General features: G+C 39.0%; 1 protein-coding gene and 2 non-coding genes across 3 annotated transcripts; 2 read left to right on the top strand and 1 right to left on the bottom strand.

Annotated features, from left to right (window-relative positions):
• The first annotated feature begins 3439 nt into the window (after positions 1–3439).
• On the top strand, positions 3440–3511 carry TRNAD-GUC (transfer RNA aspartic acid (anticodon GUC)). Its single transcript has one exon. It is a non-coding gene; the product is annotated as a tRNA-Asp (tRNA).
• Positions 3512–10635: 7124 nt separating this feature from the next.
• Positions 10636–10706, top strand: TRNAG-GCC (transfer RNA glycine (anticodon GCC)). The gene has a single exon. It is a non-coding gene; the product is annotated as a tRNA-Gly (tRNA).
• Positions 10707–14821: 4115 nt separating this feature from the next.
• Positions 14822–23778, bottom strand: RpL19 (ribosomal protein L19). The gene is made up of 5 exons (XM_076200546.1): positions 23708–23778; positions 19006–19112; positions 15958–16121; positions 15729–15830; positions 14822–15062 (listed from the first exon to the last, which is right to left on the bottom strand). Exons 1-5 carry the CDS (start codon positions 23710–23712, stop codon positions 14862–14864), a joined length of 579 nt encoding a protein of 192 aa, XP_076056661.1. The 5' UTR covers positions 23713–23778; the 3' UTR covers positions 14822–14861.
• Between the last annotated feature and the right edge of the window lie 1433 nt (positions 23779–25211).

The raw sequence follows: 25211 nt of genomic DNA, 5'->3' as shown, positions 1-25211 counted from the left end.
CTAATCCTCCTGAGATTCCCTCGGAAAACTCTCAGAAACAAGATGTAGCAGAACCATTGACTGACCTGTTGAGAAAAGACCACGACTTCGTGTGGACACCTACCTGTGAGACGGCCTTCAAAAACCTGAAGTCTCTTCTCACTAACGCACCAGTTCTAAGGGCACCCGACTTCCAACGACCCTTTCTTCTGCAAGTCGGCGCCAACGACACCTGTATCGGTGCCGCCCTCTTGCAAGAACACAATGAAGTTCTTCACGCTATCGCCTACAACAGCAAGAAGCTGTCCCCTGCGCAGAAGAACTACTCCTTACTTTCTAGAACATAGCTTTTCAACAGAAAGTGAAAAGCTTTCCCAAACGGTGGAGGTGTAACGTAATATTAGATATTACGTCATATGTGTAATTATGTTATAGAATTGTGTTCCTTTGTATTACATAACTATGTTCATATTTCTTGTCTATGTATGTATTGTAACAATGTTAAGCAGTAACGCCCGTCCACTATATGTAATCTTGCCTACGTGCGGAGAGGTGCGCACTCTTGTAGAACAAACAGACAAGCGAAATCCTGAATAGTTCGGAGCGCACAGATTTGACAGTTACTAAATAAATAGATTGTTCAAGCGAGTCGAGGGTCCTAAAACGACCCATGTTGACGTGTGTTAACTTACCCTCCTCCTCACCCGCACACTCACCCGGAAGTATTCCGTTTCCGGTCCAATGGTATATAAGCGGTGGTATTCGCTGACTCCTTGTCATATTCCCACATATTGATCTCTTGATAAAAACTAGAAGGTTTAGATTCATGAGACGATTGGTGTGAAGTGATCACCCTTTTTGCCTACATTACGTGTCTGATATACATTGCATTACTTTACTTATATTTGTACTTATTACTTATTCTGATGCATGTTCCTGATCTCTTTGTACTTAGATAGTACCATATTGTATACTTATCTTGTGTTTCTTATTTGAACGATAATTTCCATATTCTTATAATCATGTAACGGTCCCATTGACCCTACTGCCCATTCTCTTTTGTGTTGATTGCCTGTAAATATTTTCCATTAATAATTTCGTTTACTAGTTTTATCGCTAGTTTAATATTCCTTTCCTGGAATCTTCTTTGTTACCTTTACTTCTAGTCTTACGAATTATCTAGGCCCTGGCCAGATAGTTCAGTCCTACAGTGGCTTCTAGAAGTGAGCTGGTTCTTAAGCACTTAGACGTTATACGTAACGTCTCTTCACATACCAGCCGCCCGTAACAATATATATATATATATATATATATATATATATATATATATATATATATATATATATACACTTTTGGTATAAATTGACACTTCTCGCCCCAAAGATCCCGCGGGCACCAATGTAGTGTACCAATTTACCTGCTCACTAAAGAACTTTACGCCTCTTGACAGCTACATTGGCCAAATGAGAACGACTTTATCTAGAAGAATGTCTTCTCACTTGTCTAGTGGAGGCCCCAAACTACACCTGGAGAAATACAATTTGCATGTCACTAGAAAAATACTAGAAGACAACACCTTAATTCTAGCTAAGGAATCTGATAGGTCCAGACTCTTCTTTCTAGAAGCTATGTTCATCAAAGATTTGCAACCCTCTGCCATCATGCAAGTGGAAGCCCCTACCATACTCCCCAATGTGAAGACTTTCCTTGGGACTCTACCTATCTCCTTTAGTAACACTTTCCGGTTACATAGACAACCAAGTTCCTCCCCGGTGAACCGCCAGAATCATGAATCGGACACTTGGGTCGCGGCGAACGATTGAATCCCAGCTGACAATTAGGACGCAGTGATGGATACCCCCCGCCGTCACACCCTTGTGATGTGATCTCCCCTAGTGTCCTACACTGTGACCTCCCCTAGCGTTATCTTATGTATATAATGTCATGTACTCTCCCTGTACCTGTTGTATTGAAAACGCTACGTTTGGGGAAACGCTTGTACAATCTCTCCCAACAATAGTTCCTAATGTCTATGGGTAATTTAATATTCCCCCTTTCTCTTGATCAAAACTCGTCGTACAGAAGACTAGAAAGTCTACTCAAGAATTTTTGTAGTGCAGAATGCGCTAAGAAAACATGTTTAAAAGATAACATCTTGCCAAGATTTACCGTATATATTTATATATGTGTGTGTGTGTGTGCGTATGTACAGTATATATGCATGTATATATATAAAACTATCCAGCCCTAGACCACCTTTCATATCGAGAGGTAGTTCAGAGTAAATGCAGGTTTAATCAGATGTTTTCAGAAAAAATATATGCATGAATATATATATATATGTGTGTGTGTGTGTGTATGTGTCATATATATATATATATGTAATTACACACATACATACATTCATATATATTTAGGATATGATAAACAAGATTGGATTTGGCTAAAGTATAAGTATGGCATAAATTTTGATAAGGTGTGCTTGGATTCTTGTTTCAAACTGTATCCAAAGTCTGAAGAAATATATTCCATTACTATATGTAAATTTATCTTAAAGAGAGTAACAGTAGTAGTACAAGTAATATTAGTACTTACCTTCCAATTAACGCCCACAGTCTTCCTTTAATTTTTGCCCATGCTTTTTATTATTGTTATTTTTGTTTTCACGTGATGCCACTGTTATTAGCGGGGGCACCCTGATATCAAGGGAGGGGGGTGGTGTCCCTAAACAGCAGGCGGCGCCAGGTGGAGAGTGTGCCCCCAAGAAGCTGAGGGTGGTTGCCTCGGAAGGGGAGACGTTGAGGTGCCGAGGTGAGTAACGGGCTGAGTCCCAGACGAAGGGTACCCGTGACTCTGTACTCTAGCACAGAGTTTCTCAACCTTTTTACCCTTGCGCAACCTTTAAAATATATTGCACGTCTCAAGGAACCACTGCGAAAAAGAAAAACATATACCATATCTTTCTAATTTTATTTTCATCGTAATAATAGGTTAGATAGGATGGTGTCCATATTACATTATTACAATAACCAAGAATATGTGTGCTTATATATATTACGTACATGAAATTAATTAAAAAATCAAAAGTGCATTAGCTTATCTCACTTGTTCTCGTGGAACCGTTAGGGACCTTTTGCGGAACCTTAGGGTTCCTGGGAACCCTGGTTGAGAAACGCTGCTCAAGCAGGTAGTGAAGGAGCCGTTGCACCTTGACCTCACAGATTTTGCACAGATCGTGATTGCCATTTCCCGCGCGTAGGATTTGCCATCCACAGCTATATCCTAGGCTGTCCCCGACATTTCATAATTCTGTTTTTTTTTTTTTTTTTCAATTTTGTTTACAAATTACTGGTCAACAGTCACGTATATCTGACCTTAATCTTAATTCTTGTACATTTGTGAAAGGTAGGCTTCACAGTATATTTGAGTCTTTCTATTATTTGCCTTTGTTGGTAGCCATTCCTCGGTAGTATAGTGGTGAGTATCCCCGCCTGTCACGCGGGAGACCGGGGTTCGATTCCCCGCCGGGGAGGCAAAATTTTTCATAGTTGAGTTATGGAAGTTGCTGACATTTTATTTTAACGCATTAGAATGATATGTCTTAAGGAAGGTGCCATCAGTCTTTAATAATAATAATAAACAATATATATAAGGAAAAAACTAACAGTTTTATTCTCCCTTCTTTTGGTTGGAGCTGGTTGGTTGTGTTGGTGGGATAGGTTTGAGTATCTTATGGCTACAAAAAAAAGAAAATGTCCATTAAAAGGAATAATCTCTCCAGTCATCCAAATCGAACATGTATGAAAGGCGAGAACAAGTTCAGTTCATACTTAGTGTACAGTCCCAGGAGCTCATTGCTGACTGGAGCATTCTTTGTGGCGGACATGGAAAATAATACACAATCTTTCCAGCTAGAAGCGCACGCCCAGTATGCACCATTCAATTAGCTATTTCGAGTCCACTGCTGAATAAAGGCCTTTCTCAAATCAATGTGTCGCATGATTCCGCCAACCTCTGTCACGTCATTCCCACAAACTTCCCTGTCTCGTCTCTCCACCTGTTTGGTCTCCCACCTTCTACGCTTCCCATCTCGCGGCCTCTAATCAATAGCGCGCTTGCGCTATCGATCATCATATTTTCTAGCTAAATTTTCTGTCTTATTCCATTTCTCATTTAAACATCCCCCCACAATATATTTCAGTGACACAACTTGCTTTCTTCTTGTCTTTCAACATTATTCCCAACACTGATATTTCCATTCTCCTGTCCACTTATTAGCTATGTTTCTACTGCCTTCGTCAACTTTCAGGTCTCGCATCCGTTGATCATAGCTGCCATTGTAAACTGTAAACTTTACGTTTCAGACATATGGGTAGGGTTTCATATAATGTTCTTATGTTTACTTGATATTTTCCAATTAATGGTGACACGCCTTTTTATATAAATTCCTTGATCTTTAGTAAGTTTTTATAATTTGGTCAAAATTATACTCTTCAACTTTAAGACTCAACATCAGTAAACAGTGCATATGTTTTTATATGTGTTTATATGAATTAATATATATGTGTGGGGAATGTTTATGTATGAAGGTAGAAAAAGAAGACACTGGTCAGTTCCGAGTTTTTACCTGGTCGGTTTCGCTTTAAGCTTCATCAGAGGGATTTCTCTTGGTCGAAGCTGACAAAATATATTTACAGCACGACCCCACATTCCTTAGGTCTAAGGAGAAGGGACCCACGGGTGGTCGGGCATAAAAATACAATATATTATTAGAATTAAAGTTGATTTTAATAAAGATTTTGGAATGTTAAAAGGGTCGTATAGTTCTTATAAATCAAATGTAGTTGTGAACCCTAAGTGGTGGTGTAAAAAACGTGGAAGATAAAAAAAAAAAATTTGCGAAGTGACACTGAAATAAAATATGTATATATATATATATATATATATATATATATATATATATATATATATATATATATATATATATACATGCCGTACGACAAGCCACTATGTAAACTAACCCTCTGGTGGTCGGGCAGAACAGTGTGATAAATGTTACAATATTGTATGTGAATGATGTAAATGTAAAACACGGAAGGGTGGTGTGTTGAATGTCGTGAAATAATAAATTTGGAAACCCGTCGGACACCAAGTCATTGTAGGCGCCGTCCTGGGGCAGCTTCTTATGGCGGTGTACTTTTCTCTAACACTTGTCCACATGACATCTTCGTTTTGCCAGTTGTCACTTAGGCAGATGGCCTTCCTCGTCCACGTGGTCCATCAGTGCATTGAAAGGACTGTGGTTCATGGGCGTCCGAAGAGAGAGAGAGGGGGGGGGGATGGAGGGCAGTTGCGTCCTCTAGAAATTTAGGGTGTATTTTAAAATTTCCCAGCCGTCATGTATATTTTCGTTATATTTTTAAGTTATATATCAGTGTATGGTTGATGAAATTCAAAATAATCCATGTAGACAATGTACATACCTGTATATGCCCATCCGGCCAATATGAAGTGTGTATCTTTATATAAACCTATACCATTAAACATGTGTGTGATATCTTTAATGTTGCAACCTCCCAACCCATCCACCCATTATAAAAATTCCTGCGGACGCCCCTCCGGTGGTTCTTTATACACATTATCCATCCATTATGGTCTTGTATCACGAGTGTAAATTATAGACCCTTAAGATTTTAAATACACAAAACATTCGTGCAAAGTTAGAACTGTCTCACAGGAATTTGCGCTTTCGCATGTGGTCTCAGATTTATATATAAAATGTTTCGTCAACCCAGGAAACCTCCACAGTTAAGAGTAAAAGCAGCAACGACTGCAACAGCACTGTAGGAGAGAGGCCAAACGCAGAGTATGGAATCCAATATATTTGACGTTTCGCCCAGCAGGGCTTCTTCAGGGTTATTTCTGAAGAAGCCCTGCTGGGCGAAACGTCAAATATATTGGATCCCATACTCTGCGTTTGGCCTCTCTCCTACACTCCACAGTTAAATTGTTAAAATGGAAGTCTGAGGAACGATTCTCTTCAACCTGTTCTACAAACTACCGTAAATAGTTGACATATAAAAGTGCTGCCTCCCCGGCGGGGAATCGAACCCCGGTCTCCCGCGTGACAGGCGGGGATACTCACCACTATACTACCGAGGAATGAGCTGACGTAATAAGAATATTCTCGGAATACTAAATAAAGGAAGAAAATGGGAATTTTTGGACAGTAATTTCTATTAATTTCATACAAATATTTTTGATATTTGCATTGTAGTTTAATGCACAGCCATGAAGTGGTGACTATAATCAAACTTGGTGATCATACAAAGCCGTTTGGAATGTCAGACAAGCATTCAGATAAAATGAATACTCGTGAAAATGTTGACAAGCTTGTTTGATAGATAGATAGATAGACTTTATTTGGCAATAAATCAATGTACATGAAGTGCAAATAATGACAAGAACACATAGTTCGAAATAATAAATGTAAATTGCCGAGGATAACACAAAAAGCATGAACGCTTATTTCCATTGTGGTCCTCATCAGGTAATTTTTCTACATTAAGTCACACGGACAAACATACATAGGGGGTTGAGGGGACCAGAGACACTCATGAGTAATACCAGTCAGTACACATATGACACGTAAACATTGTTATAGTTTTGCTAATATTACTGAAATGTTTGTACACATAGGAACATTGAGTCCAAATATTTGAGCACCATCCAAAAGGAACCTTGCATTAAGCAAAGGAACAACAAAATAATGTTAAACTGTAACAAAACAGTATGAGTGAGTACTATATCGGAGTAGTACCATTAATAATATATTGCATTTTTCTACATCTGTATCAACATGTATGAGTGAGTACTATATCAGAGTAGGACCATTAATGATATACTACAATATTCTACATCTGTAACAACATGTAGTTATAGTGAATCCTACACTGCAGCTAGGGTTACCTATTAATTAAATCTAACATTTTACCTGAATCTCAGGACGGAGTGGGCAATTACTATTAGTACATTATAACCTGAAGCACCAGAGGTAGGGTACAGGGGACCAGTACTCGAATGAGTAAAACAACAAGGAGAATGAGGAAAGAGGTCAGATCATAACTGTTCTCGGAACCTACCTGAGACATATGCCATATTATGACTGGCAAAACAAAGGTGGAAACCAATTTGTAAACATCAATCATTGTTATGCTGAACTAAACTTCTGAAAAAAGGGGGGGAGGGGAGGTCAGAAACAGTTATGAGTGAACGCAGATATGGATGGTATTACTCATGGAATCAGGTATCCCTCACTAAGCTAGTAGTACACAAAATCAAGGCTGTTCTCTGTCCATAGCTGAGACATATAGTGATGGATATAAAGAAACAAGGTTTTCAGTACAGGTCCATCAATTCGTGGAATAGATTAGAGGAGGAAACTGTCTAACAAAAAAATGTATAGATTAATTGGAAGACAAATTGGACTGACTGCGGCTCAGAATGGGACCCCTGTACTTTTATAACTGCATAAAAACAACTGCTCGTGTCATAGCCAAACCAGGGCCGATGAGGGAGGCCAGTGCCCAGGGACCCGGATGTCTAGGATGTCCGAGAAGATTAAGGACGCAACCAGGGTTTTATACAGCTAGAGCTGCAAAAATTACTTTATTCAAATTTGTCTACGTGTTTTAGCCACTTCTTGTCTTTTCTTGTTTTCATTTTGATTATAATCACAGCATCACTATCTTAGGTTCTTACAGTATATCATTAGTGGTGTCATTTCTGTTTAGTTCAGCTTTATGTAATATTTTGCCACTGTCCCTGGGCCCGTAAAGGCTGCCGACGGTTCTGCCAACCTTCAACCATAGTGAAACTTGAACTATTGCATAATGCTTAGAAATGATACTGAGTACGCTGCGTCTTAGTGCATTGCTTTTGACCCAGGCAGTAGGCCGGGGGAAAGGGATGGCTAATCATCCACAACTAAGAAAAAAGGGAATGATAAATGGGATTTGAAAAGGTTCATAGGATATTCATGAGGAGGTTAGGGTCGGTGCATGCCTTGGCTGGCTACCTTAATGTGCACACACACACACACACAGATATATATATATATGTATATTGGATGAACGATAACCAAATACTTGGGATTTTAACTGCAACAGGATGCGAAATGTCTGTTTTACTGATTTGAAGTAACAATATTAAATCGTAAGACTTGAAAGAAAACGCCCTACACGGTAATCTGACAAAGGTGAAGGATAAGGAAACTGAAGGAGACCAGGCTGGAGTAGTATACAACATCGAATGCAGAGATTATGATGCACATTACGTGGGAAAGACAGGAAAGAAGCTGGCGACACGGGTACTAGAACACCGGAGGGCGGTAAAAAGGAAGGACTAGAGCTCGGCGATTCTTAGACACTGTGAAGACCGACAACACGAAATGGACTGGAAAAATGCGGGAGTCAGATACAAAGCCAGCGGAATAGAGGTAAGATTATTTTTGGAAGCATGGGCCGGTGATCAAAGGAGTATGAACCGTTGCGTCACTTTGAACGCCGTGTACGAAGGAACGTGGGGGAGGATGGAGAAAAGACTTCGTAACCAGCAGTGAGAAGGAGTGTGGATTTTGTCTGATATACGCCAAATGGTTGGTTCGGTGTTTGTTAGGTCCGGCCGCTTTAGTCCGGGTAATTAAGTTTATTCATTCAGAAGTGCTATAGTGTAAACTACGAGTATTTACATTGTCATTTGCTTTATGTTATTTTCCTGCGGAATCCACATTTTGTGCAATTTTGGATCTACAAGGAAAACTGTCGCCTGGGAGACCTTTCCCAGGATGATACACGTGCCAATATATAATGATTTCCTTCGTATGCCTATGTACATCCCTGAAGACGAACCCTGGACGGGGTTCGAAACGTTGGAAATAAACTCTTTCTATGGAGTACAGCGTTTACTTTCTACTAAACTATGGCACTTGGACTCCAGCTATTCTCGGAATATATATATATATATATATATATATACATATATATATATATATACATATATATATTGAGGCTACGGCCGCGGAAGGGGGACAACCCACAAGCACCTACTTTTGAGATACTCGCGCTTGAAGTTTATCGCTGATCACTACAAGGAAAACTGTCTAAATATATAACTATTGTACATCAAAAGAAAGGTCTAGGGTAGTTCTGTCATGAAAATATTTATTTCATTTTTTGTTACGACCGCATTTTATTCATCCCTGCTCCGTAATTTTTTTTATAGTGTATGGTATAAGAGGTATGTCATTTTTTTCATGTGTTATGGTTGACTCTCATCCTTTATACTGTCTTGATACTTAACAGTTAAGTTCATTGTCAGGTACAATCCTTTATGTTCCTGACAGTGCCCTTAGTGGATTTACCAACCCATTCCCCATCCTACCACCCATGAACAAAGTTGGTGGTCACAGTAGTGATGGAATTTACTGTGACACTTTGATGACAAACGCTAGTAGTCCAAGATGTTATCTTTTCTCTGATCGGGGTCATCAGGGTCCACGTCCCCAGCAGCCCATGTGCCCCACGCTTCGCACCAAATCACGCGACTTGTGCCTTATTCTAACCATCAGAATTGTCGAATTTCTTCTAACCGACCCTTTCATAAGACTTTACACCCTCGAACAACAGGTTGGCGCCTCTAACTCAAAACCGACAAAATTGAGGGCTGGCCCCTTTCCGCAGCCGTAGCCTCATATGTGTGTGTTGAAAGAAAAAACAAGAAGTAACAGTCATTTAACCACGTGAACAATACACACAGGAAAACTATTGTAATGAACTAGTCTACCGGCGCCTCTACCCTTGTGGACAATCTTGATTACGTACAACACAGTTTCGCCATTATCAATGGAGAGTAAACGCCGGGGGGTGGGTCGCTTCACTCACACGCTGACACCAAACCCCACGGTATCTTCGAGCAAATCTCCATGCATCTACCCTTCCAATTTCTCCACGTTATCCTTAAAGATCCACATTTTTATTATATTCATCACAGCATCAATGTGTTAGGTTCTTACAGTATTTAAACTGGGAACCCACTGTCGGTGGAAAAAAGATAGAAAGTGAAATGATTGTTCCTGTATATTTCGACCACTCTCTGGTCCTCTTCAGCAGAATGATTACAAAGGTAGAGTACAAGAATATATACATAGTAAAGAGGTACATGAAGGGGGACATGGGAAGACACAGGTAAATTTACCCTAGGTGGGGTGATCGTTGTTGGAACCAATAATGTTCTTACAGTATGTCATGTTTTGCCACTTGAAGTGGGGGCCCTCAATGTTTGCTGTCCCGGGCCCGTAACGGATGTGTATGCACACACGCACACACACACACACACACACACACACACATATATATATATACACGTGATTCACCATGATTTTGGATCACGTGTTGGACTCGTGATCGACAGCTATTACCCTCCCGATTGTGAGCTCAGAGCTCATGAGCGATCTATGGGTAATGCTGTGACATTACACGCGCACACACACCCAGCACCCCGCCCATGAGAGTTGGAGTGTATGTGCGTGCGTGTATATGCATACGCCATATGCAAGTAAAAATATTTTTTTTACATTTATGACTTCGTTTTCAAGAAGCATCGGTGGTTCAGTGGTAGAATTCTCGCCTGCCACGCGGGAGGCCCGGGTTCGATTCCCGGCCGATGCACACTTTATAAAAACAGTAATAATATAAAAAAGAAAATCCAAGAAGTGTAACTTTCTCACCACTAAGCACAACTCTGCATTCTACTATATAGTATTACATATTTATGAACAAAGTACCACTAGGGAAAAATAAAAGTAGTGACCTTAGGAATCAATTGCTTTTGTTTTATACTGACCTTTTCTGGGTACACCCCTTCATCCAAGAGGAGCTAAGATAAGAGAGAAAGAATGGTGGTTGATGGGAAAAGAATCGGTGCGTCCCTTGACATAGCTACCTCCCTTATAAGGGTGATGATGATGATGGTGTTCCTTAAGCTGCCTGGCCAAGCAGCCCCGCCTACCTGAGGAACGCCAAGGCTGGAACGGAGTTTCCCCATAAATCCTTTATAGAGTATATGCTTTGCTGTTGGCGTGCGTAATCATGTACAATACAGTCTTCCATAATGCGTTGAGTGGCATGGGGTGAAGTGTCACATCCTGGATAGATATCCACTATGAATTCATCCATTTGCCTCTGGTAATTTAGAAAAGCTGGATGGTGGCCGCACCTCAGCGTGGCCAAATGGACTCTGTCCTTTCGGGGAGAGAGGATTCAGAGGAATAGATATCAGGGGGTCTGGCATGCAGTAGTGTGTTAATTGTGTCTGTTGATGGAACAATGAGCGATATGGTTATGGACATGCTTGTTGAGGCAGGTATCTGGTGGTTGCGGAGGAAGAGAAGAGAGTATTTGTGAGTTATATAGGTATCTGAGTGTTGTTTTTATCTTTATTGGCATGTGTGTATATTCTGCCATGTGGTGGGTAGGCTGCGTTTTTGGAGGCTGCGGCAGATGCGGTTCAAGGTTTTAAGATTGATTTAAATGCTCAAGAAATATGCTGTAAAGCCTGCCAATTGTTTTGTTTGTCTATTTATTTATTCGTTTATTTATTTATTCTTAGCATCCGACCTAGTTATGAGACAGGTCTCCTGTCGGTATACTCTTCCCATGTAAAATATAACATTTCAAAAATGTTCTTTTAGAAATAAGAAACTCGAAATGTGTGGCTTTATATGTGTTTATATATTGGACAGATATTCTTCCATTAAACACTTAAAGCTACTAAATTGTTCAAGAAGAGCGTCACTTACTTTTATTTTACCGGAATTAGTTTAGGGCCTCTTAAAGTCAACATTTAAATGAATAACATAAAATTATTTCGTTTTTATATTTTGCAATTTAAGATCACTGATCATATCCCCAAAACGTCATCTGCTTCAGCCATTCTCCCAAAACCTACTCGTGACATCACCTAGACTGCAGTGACGTCATGAATTATGCTCATTCTTCATGCATTATCATTGATGAATAGTGATCGTGTCGAGTATCGCAAGCTATTTGATATAAAATTTAGGAATTATAAAAATGAAGAAAGAAATACTGAGGAAAATACACGATTGGGATGAAAAGAGTAGGAGAAAAGAGGCGACGAATTATAACATAGAATTCAGAAAGGCAAAAGAAAGTTTACAATAACCGCTCAGGGAAGATATCATTCACATACGTATTATACACGGAGAGCTAAATGATGGGGCTAATTCTTTTATGATAATACCAAATTGCCTATTTTAAAGGACACAAGTTAAGCTTTCTAATATTCTAAAGTGCGTATTTTTTGTTTTCTCAATTTAGAGAATACTAACTAAACAATATATGAAAGAGCAATTTTCTTTCATTAGACTTGTACTGGAACTTAATTTCAGTTTTGTGTTTATTATTATCACATTTTAGTAGCTAGCCATATAAAGGCGTGCAGTATAGGAATACATGCAATTAACACTGGCATTTACTGGATCGGATTGGTATGTTCTTAGCGATAATTGAAATGAAACTTTCAGTTTATAGTGTAAACAGTCTAAAATAATGTATCTAACTCGTGTAAAAAATAATTAGCTATATATAGTAGCAACAAATCACCACAATTAACATTTTAACTGGTACACTTGGGTCGAGATGAAACAATGTCTGTATTACGTTGTAATCGTTTAAAAAAAAAATTAACTTCAAGGAGGCGTAATGTAAACGTGTTCAAATTCTTTGTCGGAGCACACCACAAAATTTTGAACGCGTCACGTATATTTATATACCAAGAGTCCCCCCCCTCCCCTTTATAAGGGAGGTAGCCAAATCAAAGACAAGTACCCACTCCCCTCCTCCCTCTCATCTTAGCTCTTTATGAATTCCGGGTCATCCCTGTAAGTCTGTAACCTCCCCCCCAACCCGGGTCAGAGCCAATGTAGTAAGACACAGTACATCTACAGCAAGTACTACCCTTGCTTATTTTGAGTGCCCAAAGACAGCATTGCAGAGCCAACATGCACACAGGAAAGCACCAATCTGAAAACTTCTTTAGAGATATATTCTGGTTCAGTTTGGTAGCCCATAACTATGCCGTCTCCCCACACATCTTGCCTAATGTCAAGAGATATTTAGGAAGTCGAGGCTACTTTCAAAAGACGACGAAAAATTCAATATCGCTGAAAGAATTGTCTGTTTTACTACAGGATGCTTGGGTTGGTATACATCATCACGTCACCGGAATTAATACAAACAGATGCCACTGCAAGCTGTTTTAGAATGCAAATTAGCAGATATAGATATTTTCGTCAAAAAATCCCTCAGATAGAATTTGAGACATTTGTTTTGAACATGGTTCTCATGAAAATAATAATAATAATATTACCAAAGAAATGAAAATTTGCATTTGGGCTTGGTGGGAGAGTACGAACCACTGAAGCATAAACAATGCAAAAAGCTTAAAACCGAACATTAGATGCCAAATGCATGAAGATTGCAGATTAATTGAAGTGCTGCAATTTATCTTGGAAAATAATCTAGATGGTCGTAGTGAAATTATGATATTGACAATTCCCATGACTACGTCAGATCAAGAACACTGCTTTTCAACACCTAAAAGAAAGAAAAGAAATATGGAGCACTTTGAATCCTGAAATACTAAATGCATTTGCACGTGCCTTTGACCGAGAAAATCATTGTCTCGAGCGAAATAAAACAAGAATAGATTTCAGTTTTTAAATGAATGGATCAAGTTTGAACTGTTTGGCCATAGGGAGAAATTTCACAAAAGTCGTTCCCGAAGTCCCTGCTTTTGTATTGTATACTCGTTACTTTTGTTAATGTACCCCGAATGAATATGAACAGATAATAGCGTATGGTTTAAATTCTATTTTCCTTTGTGATATTCCGCATACTTTAGAGCCACGAATCTGATTGTTTAATTTCACACAATATAAAGCAATTTTCTTGCTGCCACACCCCACTAATTTTGACAACGATCCGCTGATCTAGAATTAAAAACTTATGTCCACCCTGAATTAACACGTGCAATGGAATCAACTCGTGGCTCTGAATTTTGTAAACAAACACGCCCGCCCATAAACTCGTTTCGTCTTCTCACACTCGACGGTTGTAGGAGGGTGGAAGGGATGGGGAGAGGAATGGGAGTGGAGGTTGATCGATTGATTTATGGAATTTTTGGCTTGAAGGCCAAGCGCTGGAATAGGAGGGATGAGGGAGACAGAATTGGAGATCGAGAGGAAAGGGTTCGGGAAGGGGAGAGGACATGGAGACGAAGGGAAGAGAGAGAAAGGGTTGTGGGGAAAGAAAGGAAGGGCGAGACAGGAGAGGGGGAGACTGAAGGGGAAGTGGAGAGGAGTTTGATTACTATGGCCTGTGGTTACCTTGTGAAATTTCTGGTTCGTCCGAAGCACGTATCTTTCATGTAACGTCAACAAGTTTATAATTTAAATTTGTAGTTGTGGAGGGGGGGGTGGATTAGGGTGGGGATGGACGGGGTTTATATTGCAGAGACTTCAGGCTGATCAATTTGCATCAAAATTTTTGGTCTTAGGGTCAGTGAATCAAAATGCCATAAATGATTGGTTCTCTGCTAGTATGCTTTTCGGGTCTGCAGCTCTTTGGACATAAAATGTTTCATCTACATTCAATATTTTTAGCCGTTAAACTCCCCCCTACCTTTCCACAGCAATTATAATTTTAACAATGACCTTGTCCAACACCTTAGTAACAATTAAATGGTAAATGAAATTTGGAAGTTGATGGGATTTTTTTTAATTAAACATGTACATCCAGAATCTACTCAGCATCATCCTTTGCCTTGAGAGCTTCTGCCTTTTTAAGTGCCAATCTCTCTTCACGGCGTTTTCTGGCTTCCTTAGCACGCTGCCTTCTTGCTTCGGCCTGGTCACTCAGCATCTTGGCACGTGCATTGTCAGCCTTCTTCTTGTGGATGTACTCCATCAATACACGCTTGTTCTTGAACACATTACCTTTCACCTGTCAGCCAAAAATTTCAATGAATACATACATATCTATATATATATATATACCAAAGGCTTTTTCCCCCTTACATGGGAGGTAGCCAAAAACAAAGGCATAGAAACCACTCCCACCCATTCCATTCCCTACCTACTCCACTCCCCTCCCTCTCATCTTGGCACCCCTGCATCTTGTCCCCTGCCCTGGGTCAGAAGCAGTGTTGTAAGATATTCAATGAAGGTATAAAGGCATTTCCCCTTGTTTCTCACACGAAAAAAAAAACAACCAAGACATACATCCCCCCTCTACCCATTTATTTTTCCCATTTATATTAGGAACCAAATGAACACTCCCTTGTCCCTCCCATTTTATGCAGATAACCAGGGGCATTCTTCAATATCTACCAACCCCTTTGGGATAGTGATGCTTACTGACCATCCTGACCAATAATAATAATAATAATTCTATTCAGCAAATGAACACCCATAGTGTTCCCAAGATACCTTTGACATGAATGTGCCCTAAATTCAGTGACTGTACCCAATGAGTCATAACCTATTATGTAGTTAACACTGAAAATGGCAACCTAAATATAAGTGAACTACATTTCAATCGCAATAAGTATATAAAATAATGTTCGCAACTTTTCGAATCACCAATTACTAATTAAACACCAACAATTACCTTCATGTACAGCTCATGGTACAGATGGCGATCGATCTTCTTGTTTTCTCTGTACTTTTTCAACATGCGACGCAGGACACGCATACGCCTGATCCATAGGATCTGCAAGAAATTAAGTACCCAAAATTATAACTGCACAAGTGGAGAAAGAAAACACACATACACAATAATTCTATTTATGTCACACAACCCTCCCCTACAAAAATATAAATTCAAATTCATGTCTTACCTTCTGTGGCATACGGGCATTGGCAGTACCTTTCCTCTTACCATAGCCCATGTGACGACCCTTGCGGCGTGCCTCCAGGTTCTTGCGCACACGAGCACGAGAATGTACATTGTGGGGTTTCTTAATGATCAAACCATCTTTGATCAACTTTCTGATATTCTGACCTGAAATAAAATAACTTTTATTTAAATATCTAAACATAATTATTACTGTTTACCTTCACCACACCTTGATATTTACATGCAATATGCAAAAACATGAATTACAATATAGAATTTCACTACAAATTATAATTCACAACTACCCACACCCCTTAAGTTTGGGAATCTTTGTACTAATATGGTTCTCATTGTTATGGACTGTAGTTTACAAACACTTTTAAACACATATGGCTAAACAATTTTATCCTTATGCAACACAAGAAATTTAGCAAAAGGAAATAAGATACGTGGGGCTGCATTTTGGTCAATAATCAATGCTTCTGGTGCATGATAATGTGCATTATGTCAGGTCTTAAAAATCTGCATTCCACAAAGGTCATACTTTAGAAACATGGCTCTTTACTGGAGAGATACAAAGGTATATACAATGGGGAGGGGGGATTATTAGTAACATCTCCCAAAATAAAATTTACTTTTGTTGTCCAAGAAGTAAAGTGAGAAAGGTCATTGTGTGGGACCGGTCTGGAGGAAAGGGACTTAATCACAAGATGGGAATCTCAAAGTGCATCAATGCCAACTAAATTCATTTAGCCCTGTGGGAAAATTACCATGTGCATACACAAGGTTTGAATCTCCAAATGGTTTGCTGGTTCCTGCATTTCTACAAGTTTTGTTGAATGGACCAAAGGCTGAAGTAATATCTGCTGCAGGCCAGAGGCAGTAATATAAAAAATATGCTGCATCACAAGCTGTCACAGGTCTTCTACAGGACACATTTGGGGCAATGGACAGATTAACCCCAAGCTGCTTTGTCAGACTTTTCATGACCCAGGTTGAGAATACAAGATGTCACACAGCAAAATTTAAGTAAATAAAGACAGGGCACTGTTCAAATCATGTTGTGATGCATAAGGTGGAATGGCGGGGATGGGGGTGAGGTAGTATGTGTGAGCAAAATTTGACGCAGCCCGAAGGGATTTCTCCCCATCTTCTCCTTTATGCATGGGGGGACAGAGAGGGGGGGGGGGTCACCGATTTAATGAAGCGGCCTTGCTGTGTCTTGCAACACTGCTACTGACCCAGGGCAGTGGACAAGGTGCAGGGATGACCCGTCATCCAGGAGATGCTAAGATGAGAGGGAGGGTGGAGGGGTGCGGAGTGTATTCAGGGATGGAATGGGTGGGAATGATTTTATGCCATTTCCTTTTTGGCTACCTCCCTTGTAAGGGAGAAAAAGCCTTGGTATATGTATGTGTGTACTGTTCAAATCAAGAACTCCTTATGGAGGTGTATGGCAGCAAGAATGTCAGTTCAGCAGTAAAAATGAAGTAAGAAAGGGGGTGGGGGTCTAAATTTTGCCTGTGGGAGATACTGTATACCCTACTCTGCAGTCAAGAGTAGCTAGGGTTTGGAGTTGGTGTGTGGATGTGGTGGAAAGTAGGTGATCCAATTTGTAGACGACACTGCACTTACGGCAGAGTCCAAGTAAAGACCAAAACAGTTTGAGAGGAGAAAGATGAAATAAAAGTTGGCAAAAGTAACTAGCAGATCAAATAATGGTAACAATTGGTGGAAAGTTTGAAAGGGTGGCTGGTGGAAATACAGAGGTTACACAACTGAGCCCACATATTGCAATGAATGGAGATGTAGGATCTTACAATAAATGCAAAGAAAAGGTAAGGGATGGAATGGGTGGGAGTGGTTTCTATGCCTTCGTCTTTTTGGCTATCCTCCATGCAAGGGGGAAAAGAGCCTTTGATATATGTATGAAAAGGTAAAACAAGAAGATAATAATGACCACGGCACTGGATGGAACAGACTACATAATTGTAAGAAAGTGCATTAGTTCCTACACATAACTGAGACAATGGTGGGTGTTGAGGACAGACAGAAAAATATGGAGGCAGGTAGAAAGCTGTCTGACAGAATTAATCATTGTGCTGAGAATGTTTAAGCATATAGAAAAAATGAGAGTGGAAAGCGTTAGCAGATAGAGTTGACCTGAAACAGGACCATTGAATGAAAAAATGACAGCCCAAAATAGCATTCTTGTCTGCTCTATAAATGAGCGAGTGAATATGCGCACATGCATGTAATAAAATTGCATTAGTTAATCGGCTTGGGCTGTAAGGCCCTGCTGTGGATGTAGAGGATAGAGATGTACCTTCAACGATGTGGTGCAAGACAAGATGTGATGACGCTTTAAATGCTATCCCTTTTTGAGGAGAACCGAGCCCTTGTAAAAGATTTTATGATCTCTAGCAAGATCTTCTACATGTGAGAGCAATTGGCAAGTTAGGAACTGGTCAAGATTGCTACAGCTTGGCTTGGGAAGTGAGAGATGAGGGTGGACAGATACAAGATACCCTCTTAACTGGGGACAAGCGTACATGCATCCATGTGGGGCGAGGGAGGACGTCTGAAATATGGTTTGATGCAGTCTGAAAGGATTTCTCCCAGTCTTCTCTTTTTCTGCACGAGGGGATGGAGGAGGGAGTGGGGTCACCAATTAAATGAAGCGATCTTGCTGTGAATGTGATGTCTTGCAACACTGCTTCTAACCCAGGGTAGCGAGTGACATGCTGGGATGGCCAGTCATCCAGGAGGAGCCAAGATATGAGGGAGGGGGATGGGAGTGGATGTGGGGATGAAATGGGTGAGAGTGGATTTTATGCTTTTGTTTTTTGGCTACCTCCCTTGTAAGGGGGACAAAGCCTTTGATATGTATGTTTCATGTAAGCAGAAGATTGTGTTGAACTGTAATCTATAAACTTTAGTTCAACACATTCCTCCAGTCATTCAGCAATATGTCAAACATATAGTGAGGAGAATGTGCCAAGTTGTGTGCATACTACAAACAATCCAACGGATGAAAAATTTCACTTACGTGAGTTGGCCTGGCCAATCTCTCCAATTTCATTTGGATCCAACCAAACTTTCTTCTTGCCACATTTTAACACCTCTGAGGCAAGCCTCTTCTGCACCTTCAGAGAACTGGAAAAGAAGAAACAATTAATATAACTAGTAGTTAAGGTGAATTCAACTCCTAAACTCCCATCCTAAGTCATAATTATATCATTAGGAATCATACACAAGATGCATTTTAAGGCATTATAAAATCAATCTAGTGAATAAACCTAGCAATGCTTGGTGCAGTTATACATGTACATCTTTTATTGCATAATGATACATGCAAAGTTTACACTAAAATTTTAGGAACTTGTCTCAAACCATTACTTTACAATAAAAGACATACCAAAATACTAATGCTGTTCACAAAAGTAGTTTGAACTGCAAGGAATCAGTGGCAGTACTGTGTAGCCAAAGAAAAAGTGTGTGTTTGTGAACGCCTCCACTGACTTACACTATAACTGAACTAAATTATTTCAAACCACTAGTGTGAACAAGGCCCATGGGCTACTCTTAACTTCCACCTTCAGTACTGTGTACCCAAAGAAAAAGTGTGCGTTTGTTTGTGAACGCCTCCACTGACTTGCACTATAACTCAACTATATTATTTCAAACCGCTAGTGTGAACAAGGCCCATGGACTACTCTTAACTTCCACCTTCCCTACATAGAACTCCTTAAATCTTCCATATGGCATATTTTCTTTTCCCCACAGCACACCCCAATCATTCACAAAACCCGTTAGAATCCTTCCCATCTCTGCACCACATGAATGGATGGATGGTTTAACTCAACCTGCTTCATCTTAGAAACCCACTCTGCAAAATCTGAATTCAAGATAATACTGCTATCACAGTGCAAACTTCAGCATTTTTAGTTCTGGTAATTTCATCCTCCTCAATTGTAACATTATTGTTGATACAAGTGATTGACAAGAGGGCAGCAGTGAGTGATCTCAAGAACAAAGCCTATCACTTGTTTATTGTGAGGAGGGAGGGGAGAGGGGCAAGCGACGAGCCTATACCAGATGTGTTCCTGCACCTGAAGCAATCACCTTTGCCCAATATGCTTGGACTGTTGGGAACCAGAGAAATATGTGGGAATCACACCCACAACTAAGAAAATGCAAGACCAGCACTTCCAATTATGCCACAAGATGACCATGAGTGATGTAGATATCAGCCACACCACTTCATTGTTGAAACGGCTGATCACACTGAACCTTTTCTTTAGGACTTGATATAGCAGGAGCCTATGGTGTATGTGATAGTGACCCAACAGAATAATGTCTGCTAGTGCTTCTTGCAGACCATTCTAAACATTCTCCCTTCTTGGACTTCCAAGAATGCATGGGCACATTTCATACCACATAACTAGTGTCAAGGAATCCTTGATACCATGTCCTGCTGGTGGCATACATCAACTAGAGTATGGAGTACACCTGGAAGCCAAACAATTGGTTTCTACCTGCCACACGCATAACATAACCACTAGGATAAAATAAGTGGCTGCAGATCCCTTTCAGAACCTAGTAGCCTACACAAGGTCAATGTGAATTATTAGCTTTGTGTAGAATAAGTGTTGGAGCGCATATTCAAGCTTCCACACAAGTAACTAAGCAGCACATGAACCAGAACTAGGAAAAATTAAAAAAATAAAAATAAAATGAAACAAATAAATAAAAAATAAAGAAACAAATATATAAAAAATAAATTGGGGATGGGGTTCTGTTTATGTAACATGTGCATTTTCCTATCATTTTCTTTGAATTTGAAAATGGTCTATTTCCCTCTGTGGAATGGTTGGGTTATGAGCTACTGGACAAGTTTCGTGTTAATTATCCATGCTTGTGCGTCTCAAATTTTACCAATATTAGGAACAACAGAATAAGATGTTCAAGTTCTGGGAGCAGTTTGCAGACAGCACATATGAACGTTTTTGAACATCTCCTGTTAATATGTTTTATTCTGTCATTGGATTATGTCTTTATGTACGGTGATACTAAACCGTGCCCAAACGGCACCAATCAATTGAAACCAAATATTTATGCTATCAAACTATTCAAAATAGTATAAAGTATGATTTTGGAGAATTTGAACCAGTTTGATTCAAATTCTGCAGAGATATTTTGATGCACAGTCTTTGACACTCCCGATGAATTTTCTTTCGGTCGCCATCTTTGTTTTGGCTGCAAGTTCCGTAAGGCGCCGCAAAAATTCCGTTCATATTTCAAAATTTTCGTCAATTTTCCCATTTGGGGGGTGGGGGATAGCCACCCAGCCCCCCGGCTCCTACGGACCTGAATAACGACATCCACTACAGACCTTACATTTGAGATTCCGGTGTGTATATAAGAACAAGATAGTTTATTTACAAGATTAAAAAATGCCAAACAAATTTGGCTATTGGGACCTGACTAGCACAATGGAGTAATTGTTTAGACAAGCTCGACTAATTGACATTAATTGTGCAAAACAAGGAACCAAGCAGCCAAACAAAAGAGGCTTAATGTTCAGCATGAATTTTACACTCTTTGCTAAGCGCGGGTAGCACTTTTTGAAAGAAATGAATCAAACGATACAGAATTTTTCGCAATAATATCATACTACAAGAATGAACTATTACTTTAATCATTATTACACCATGATAAAATCTTAAGTTCTCATCACGCACATAACATAGGTAAAGTTTGGGCACAGTTTAGTATTGCCCCTTTATGTATTATGTCTTTTGTTATTTTCAGAAATATTACATACAAATACAAAATCTTTCCTTTACACACAAGTCACATTGCCTTAACCACTTCACTACGGGACTTAAATCTCGCGGGCAGCAGCCAATGCCAGCCGTACGACGTGTCGTAATAATACTCGCATCATAAAATATAGTCACCGCTTATATTGATCGTTCTCTCTTTCACCCACGAATTTTGAAAACCACAGAGAATAGGATTCAGGGCACATTTGGGAGAATGTAAAAACACAGGGGCGACTACAATAAATATAATCAAGACGCCGATATGGCAGTGTCGCGAATCCACTTGCTCCTCATGACGCCTACGTGTGCGGCACCGTATGGAAGGGGTTAATATGTATGTACTATAGGACAAAATTACTAAATATTAAATTTACAATAATACTACAAGCCATGATTATCTAAACTAATCATGGTTTACGACAATGTGCATTTACCGGCTAGTTGTAATTTAAAAAAATTCCTAAATAGTAATTTTGAACTTTGGCACATACATATTAAGAGAATTTGACTATTGTATATCTGTTACACACTTAGGTTAGATTATATGGTAATAATAGTATCAACAGCACAATTTATGTTATACAAGTTTACACGATTCTGGAATTTTAATGACTGCCACTGGCTATAAAGAATTGTATGGGAGCAGTTACCAGCTCTTATATGAACAAGAGATAAAAGCAAAGCTTGACCAAGAGAACAAGTCCATTAGGAAGCCGTTCAGATGGTTTGCCCACATTACTGCCGAGCAAAACAGAAGTTTCATTCCAATTGCCTTGGAAAACCAATGCAGGTACCAAGTATTGGTCCTTTGACAATACTTGTCTATCCGTAAATAACCTAACAAGTTTACAGACCTTTGTAAAGAAAGTTTGTAATTCTTTACCACAAATTCAAACCATATCTTAATACAGATTTGGACTAACATTTCCGTTTTACATACTTGAACACATGTACATTTCAACAAGACTAAGCAATATTTTTAACACACGGAAGATTTCGTGATTTGTGTGATAAAATAAATTACAACATAAATTGTATTCTTCATTTTGATTTTGACTCAGTTACCAGAAATATTTTTCAATAAAATTCCAGAATCACACAATATTTAACATTGAACTTTTGTTGCCCAAAAGCTAACCTATTCCATGAAAAAATACATATTAGAATATGAATAAAATAAAAATAAGTTTGTACAATACTGAAATAATCCCATTATCTTCCCCCCTTTCCCATGACCACAAAAAATATACAAACTGACACAGCACCCCATTACAAAATTAATAAGCTGGTAACATTGTAATACCCAAAACAATTATTCTTTCACAAAACAGCTGTAATGATGGCCGAGAAGTTGAAAACTTGATCGATATTGACGATAAGCTTGTGCAAAAAATTTACTAACTCCCTTAGGAACAAGAGAATATTTACTATTACCATTACCGGCATGACAATACTAGAGTCTAAACAAACTATATCTACGCAATTACGTAAAGCCATACGGTTCATATTCATAAACAATAAATCCGGTTAGGCCATCCCGGAGCTCCACAAGCTGCACGGAACAAAGCTATATTTTCAATACACACTGAAGAATGTCACTGCACTACACAAATTACCTACATAATCACCCCCAAGTTCTGTTAACAAATGCAACGTGGATTGACCGCATTAGTATATTTCTGTGGTACACAATCTGCCACAACGAGATCTTCGATCAGCCATTCAAGAACAAACATGCTTGCGCTCGAAGCGTCACGTATCACAACACAGTAAATTCAACCATATAGTCCTTCTAGTTTAATATTTTTCTGGTCACGCTGTAACACCACTACCTTAGGTGCAATTCGTTTCCATAATTTCAACATATTGGTTAAAATTTCCACAGTTTAATAATCTCACAAGTTAAATGTTTACAGGTCTCACCTCATCGTGGTCCGAGATGAAGGGAAAAGAAGGATGTGACGTCAAAGCGTTACGATCGTAGAAAGAAAAACCTAGTTGGAATATATGTATTAGTTTACTTACATAATGTTTTATGAAAAAAATATCTAACAACATAGAAAATAATATATCTACAAACAAAAATATGATATGAATATTTACATACGTCTATATTATTTTCAAATCACTAGTAAACCGAAACAGTTACCTGGATCAATCCTTATATATTGGGGGAACATTTCAACTTGCATCACGTTGGATCATGAAAACCAAGAAAAATTGTTTCCAGTGATGGTGCAATTTTATTGCCTGTTCCAATAGCATTATATGTTTATCATACAATTTTACTATTTGTTGCCGTGGGTGTCGATTTTAAGACACGCTGAATTCTAAAAATGCATGCCTAATTGTCATTTAAGCTTAGCGATTACCCGTTGATGTTATCACAGGTCTGAGAGAAAAATTAATAGAACTTTACCCCGTCTCTCATTCAGAATATTATCTCGAAATCGTGTAACCGAGTGTTTCATAACTGGATGCATTATTTTTTTTTTCGTGAATTGTTTCCCGTCCTCCCTCAAATACAGAAATATAGTCATCTGGCAGTTATTGCAGTTCTACTCATTTTTAGTCCTGATATTTTATTCATTTACAGTTTTAAATTTAACATCTCTCCGCTGCTAACATAGATGTATTCTACAAGTATAAACACTCGTAGGAATAGGCCATTGTTTTTTTTTTTTTATAACAATTACCTATCAAATGAGAATGAACATTCGACTATTCATATATACACCAATATACCAAATCAATCACAGAAATAAGGAAACAAGAGGCCACATCCAAATTACAGAGATATAGATGACCTTGCCAACTGGCATTATTTTGTTCCTGATGCATAATGCAATGTCCCTTAAGGTGATGGTGATCAAGTTTTGGTCTGAATACCCTACGTGTTACGAACATTTTAGTAGTATTAACAAATTTATAATAATATTTATGTGTCATATGTGTACTGATTGGTTACTCACGCCTGTCTCTGGTCCCCTTAACCCTACGTATGTTGTCAGTTGTCTGTGTATCTTAGTGTAGAAAATCAGTCTATTAAGGACCACAGTGGAAATAAGCTTACACGCTTTTCTGTTATCCTCTGCATTTGTAATTGTTATTTCAAACTATGCGTTCTTTTCATCATTATCTGCACTTCATGTATATTGTTTCAATGCCAAATAAAATTACTTACTGTCTTCAAGCTGATGACTTGTAAATGTCGATACCATTAATTTATCCAGTCATACAGACGTTGCACCTCTTTGCGCCCAAGTTGTACCATGGAAAACTTAAGTAATTAGAAAAAAATAAGTTTAGAACTTTAGGATTGCAATATCAGAAAGTGATGAAAAACAACGATGATATTGACATGTAGAAATAGGCAAGTCCATAAAATGTCGATATCCCATTTTTTATTATTTATTATTATTTATGT

This window comes from Oratosquilla oratoria, chromosome 17 (assembly GCF_046742065.1).
Source record: "Oratosquilla oratoria isolate Oo_2021 chromosome 17, ASM4674206v1, whole genome shotgun sequence".
NCBI lineage: Eukaryota > Metazoa > Arthropoda > Malacostraca > Stomatopoda > Squillidae > Oratosquilla > Oratosquilla oratoria.
This window is presented reverse-complemented; position numbering and strand designations above follow the sequence as displayed.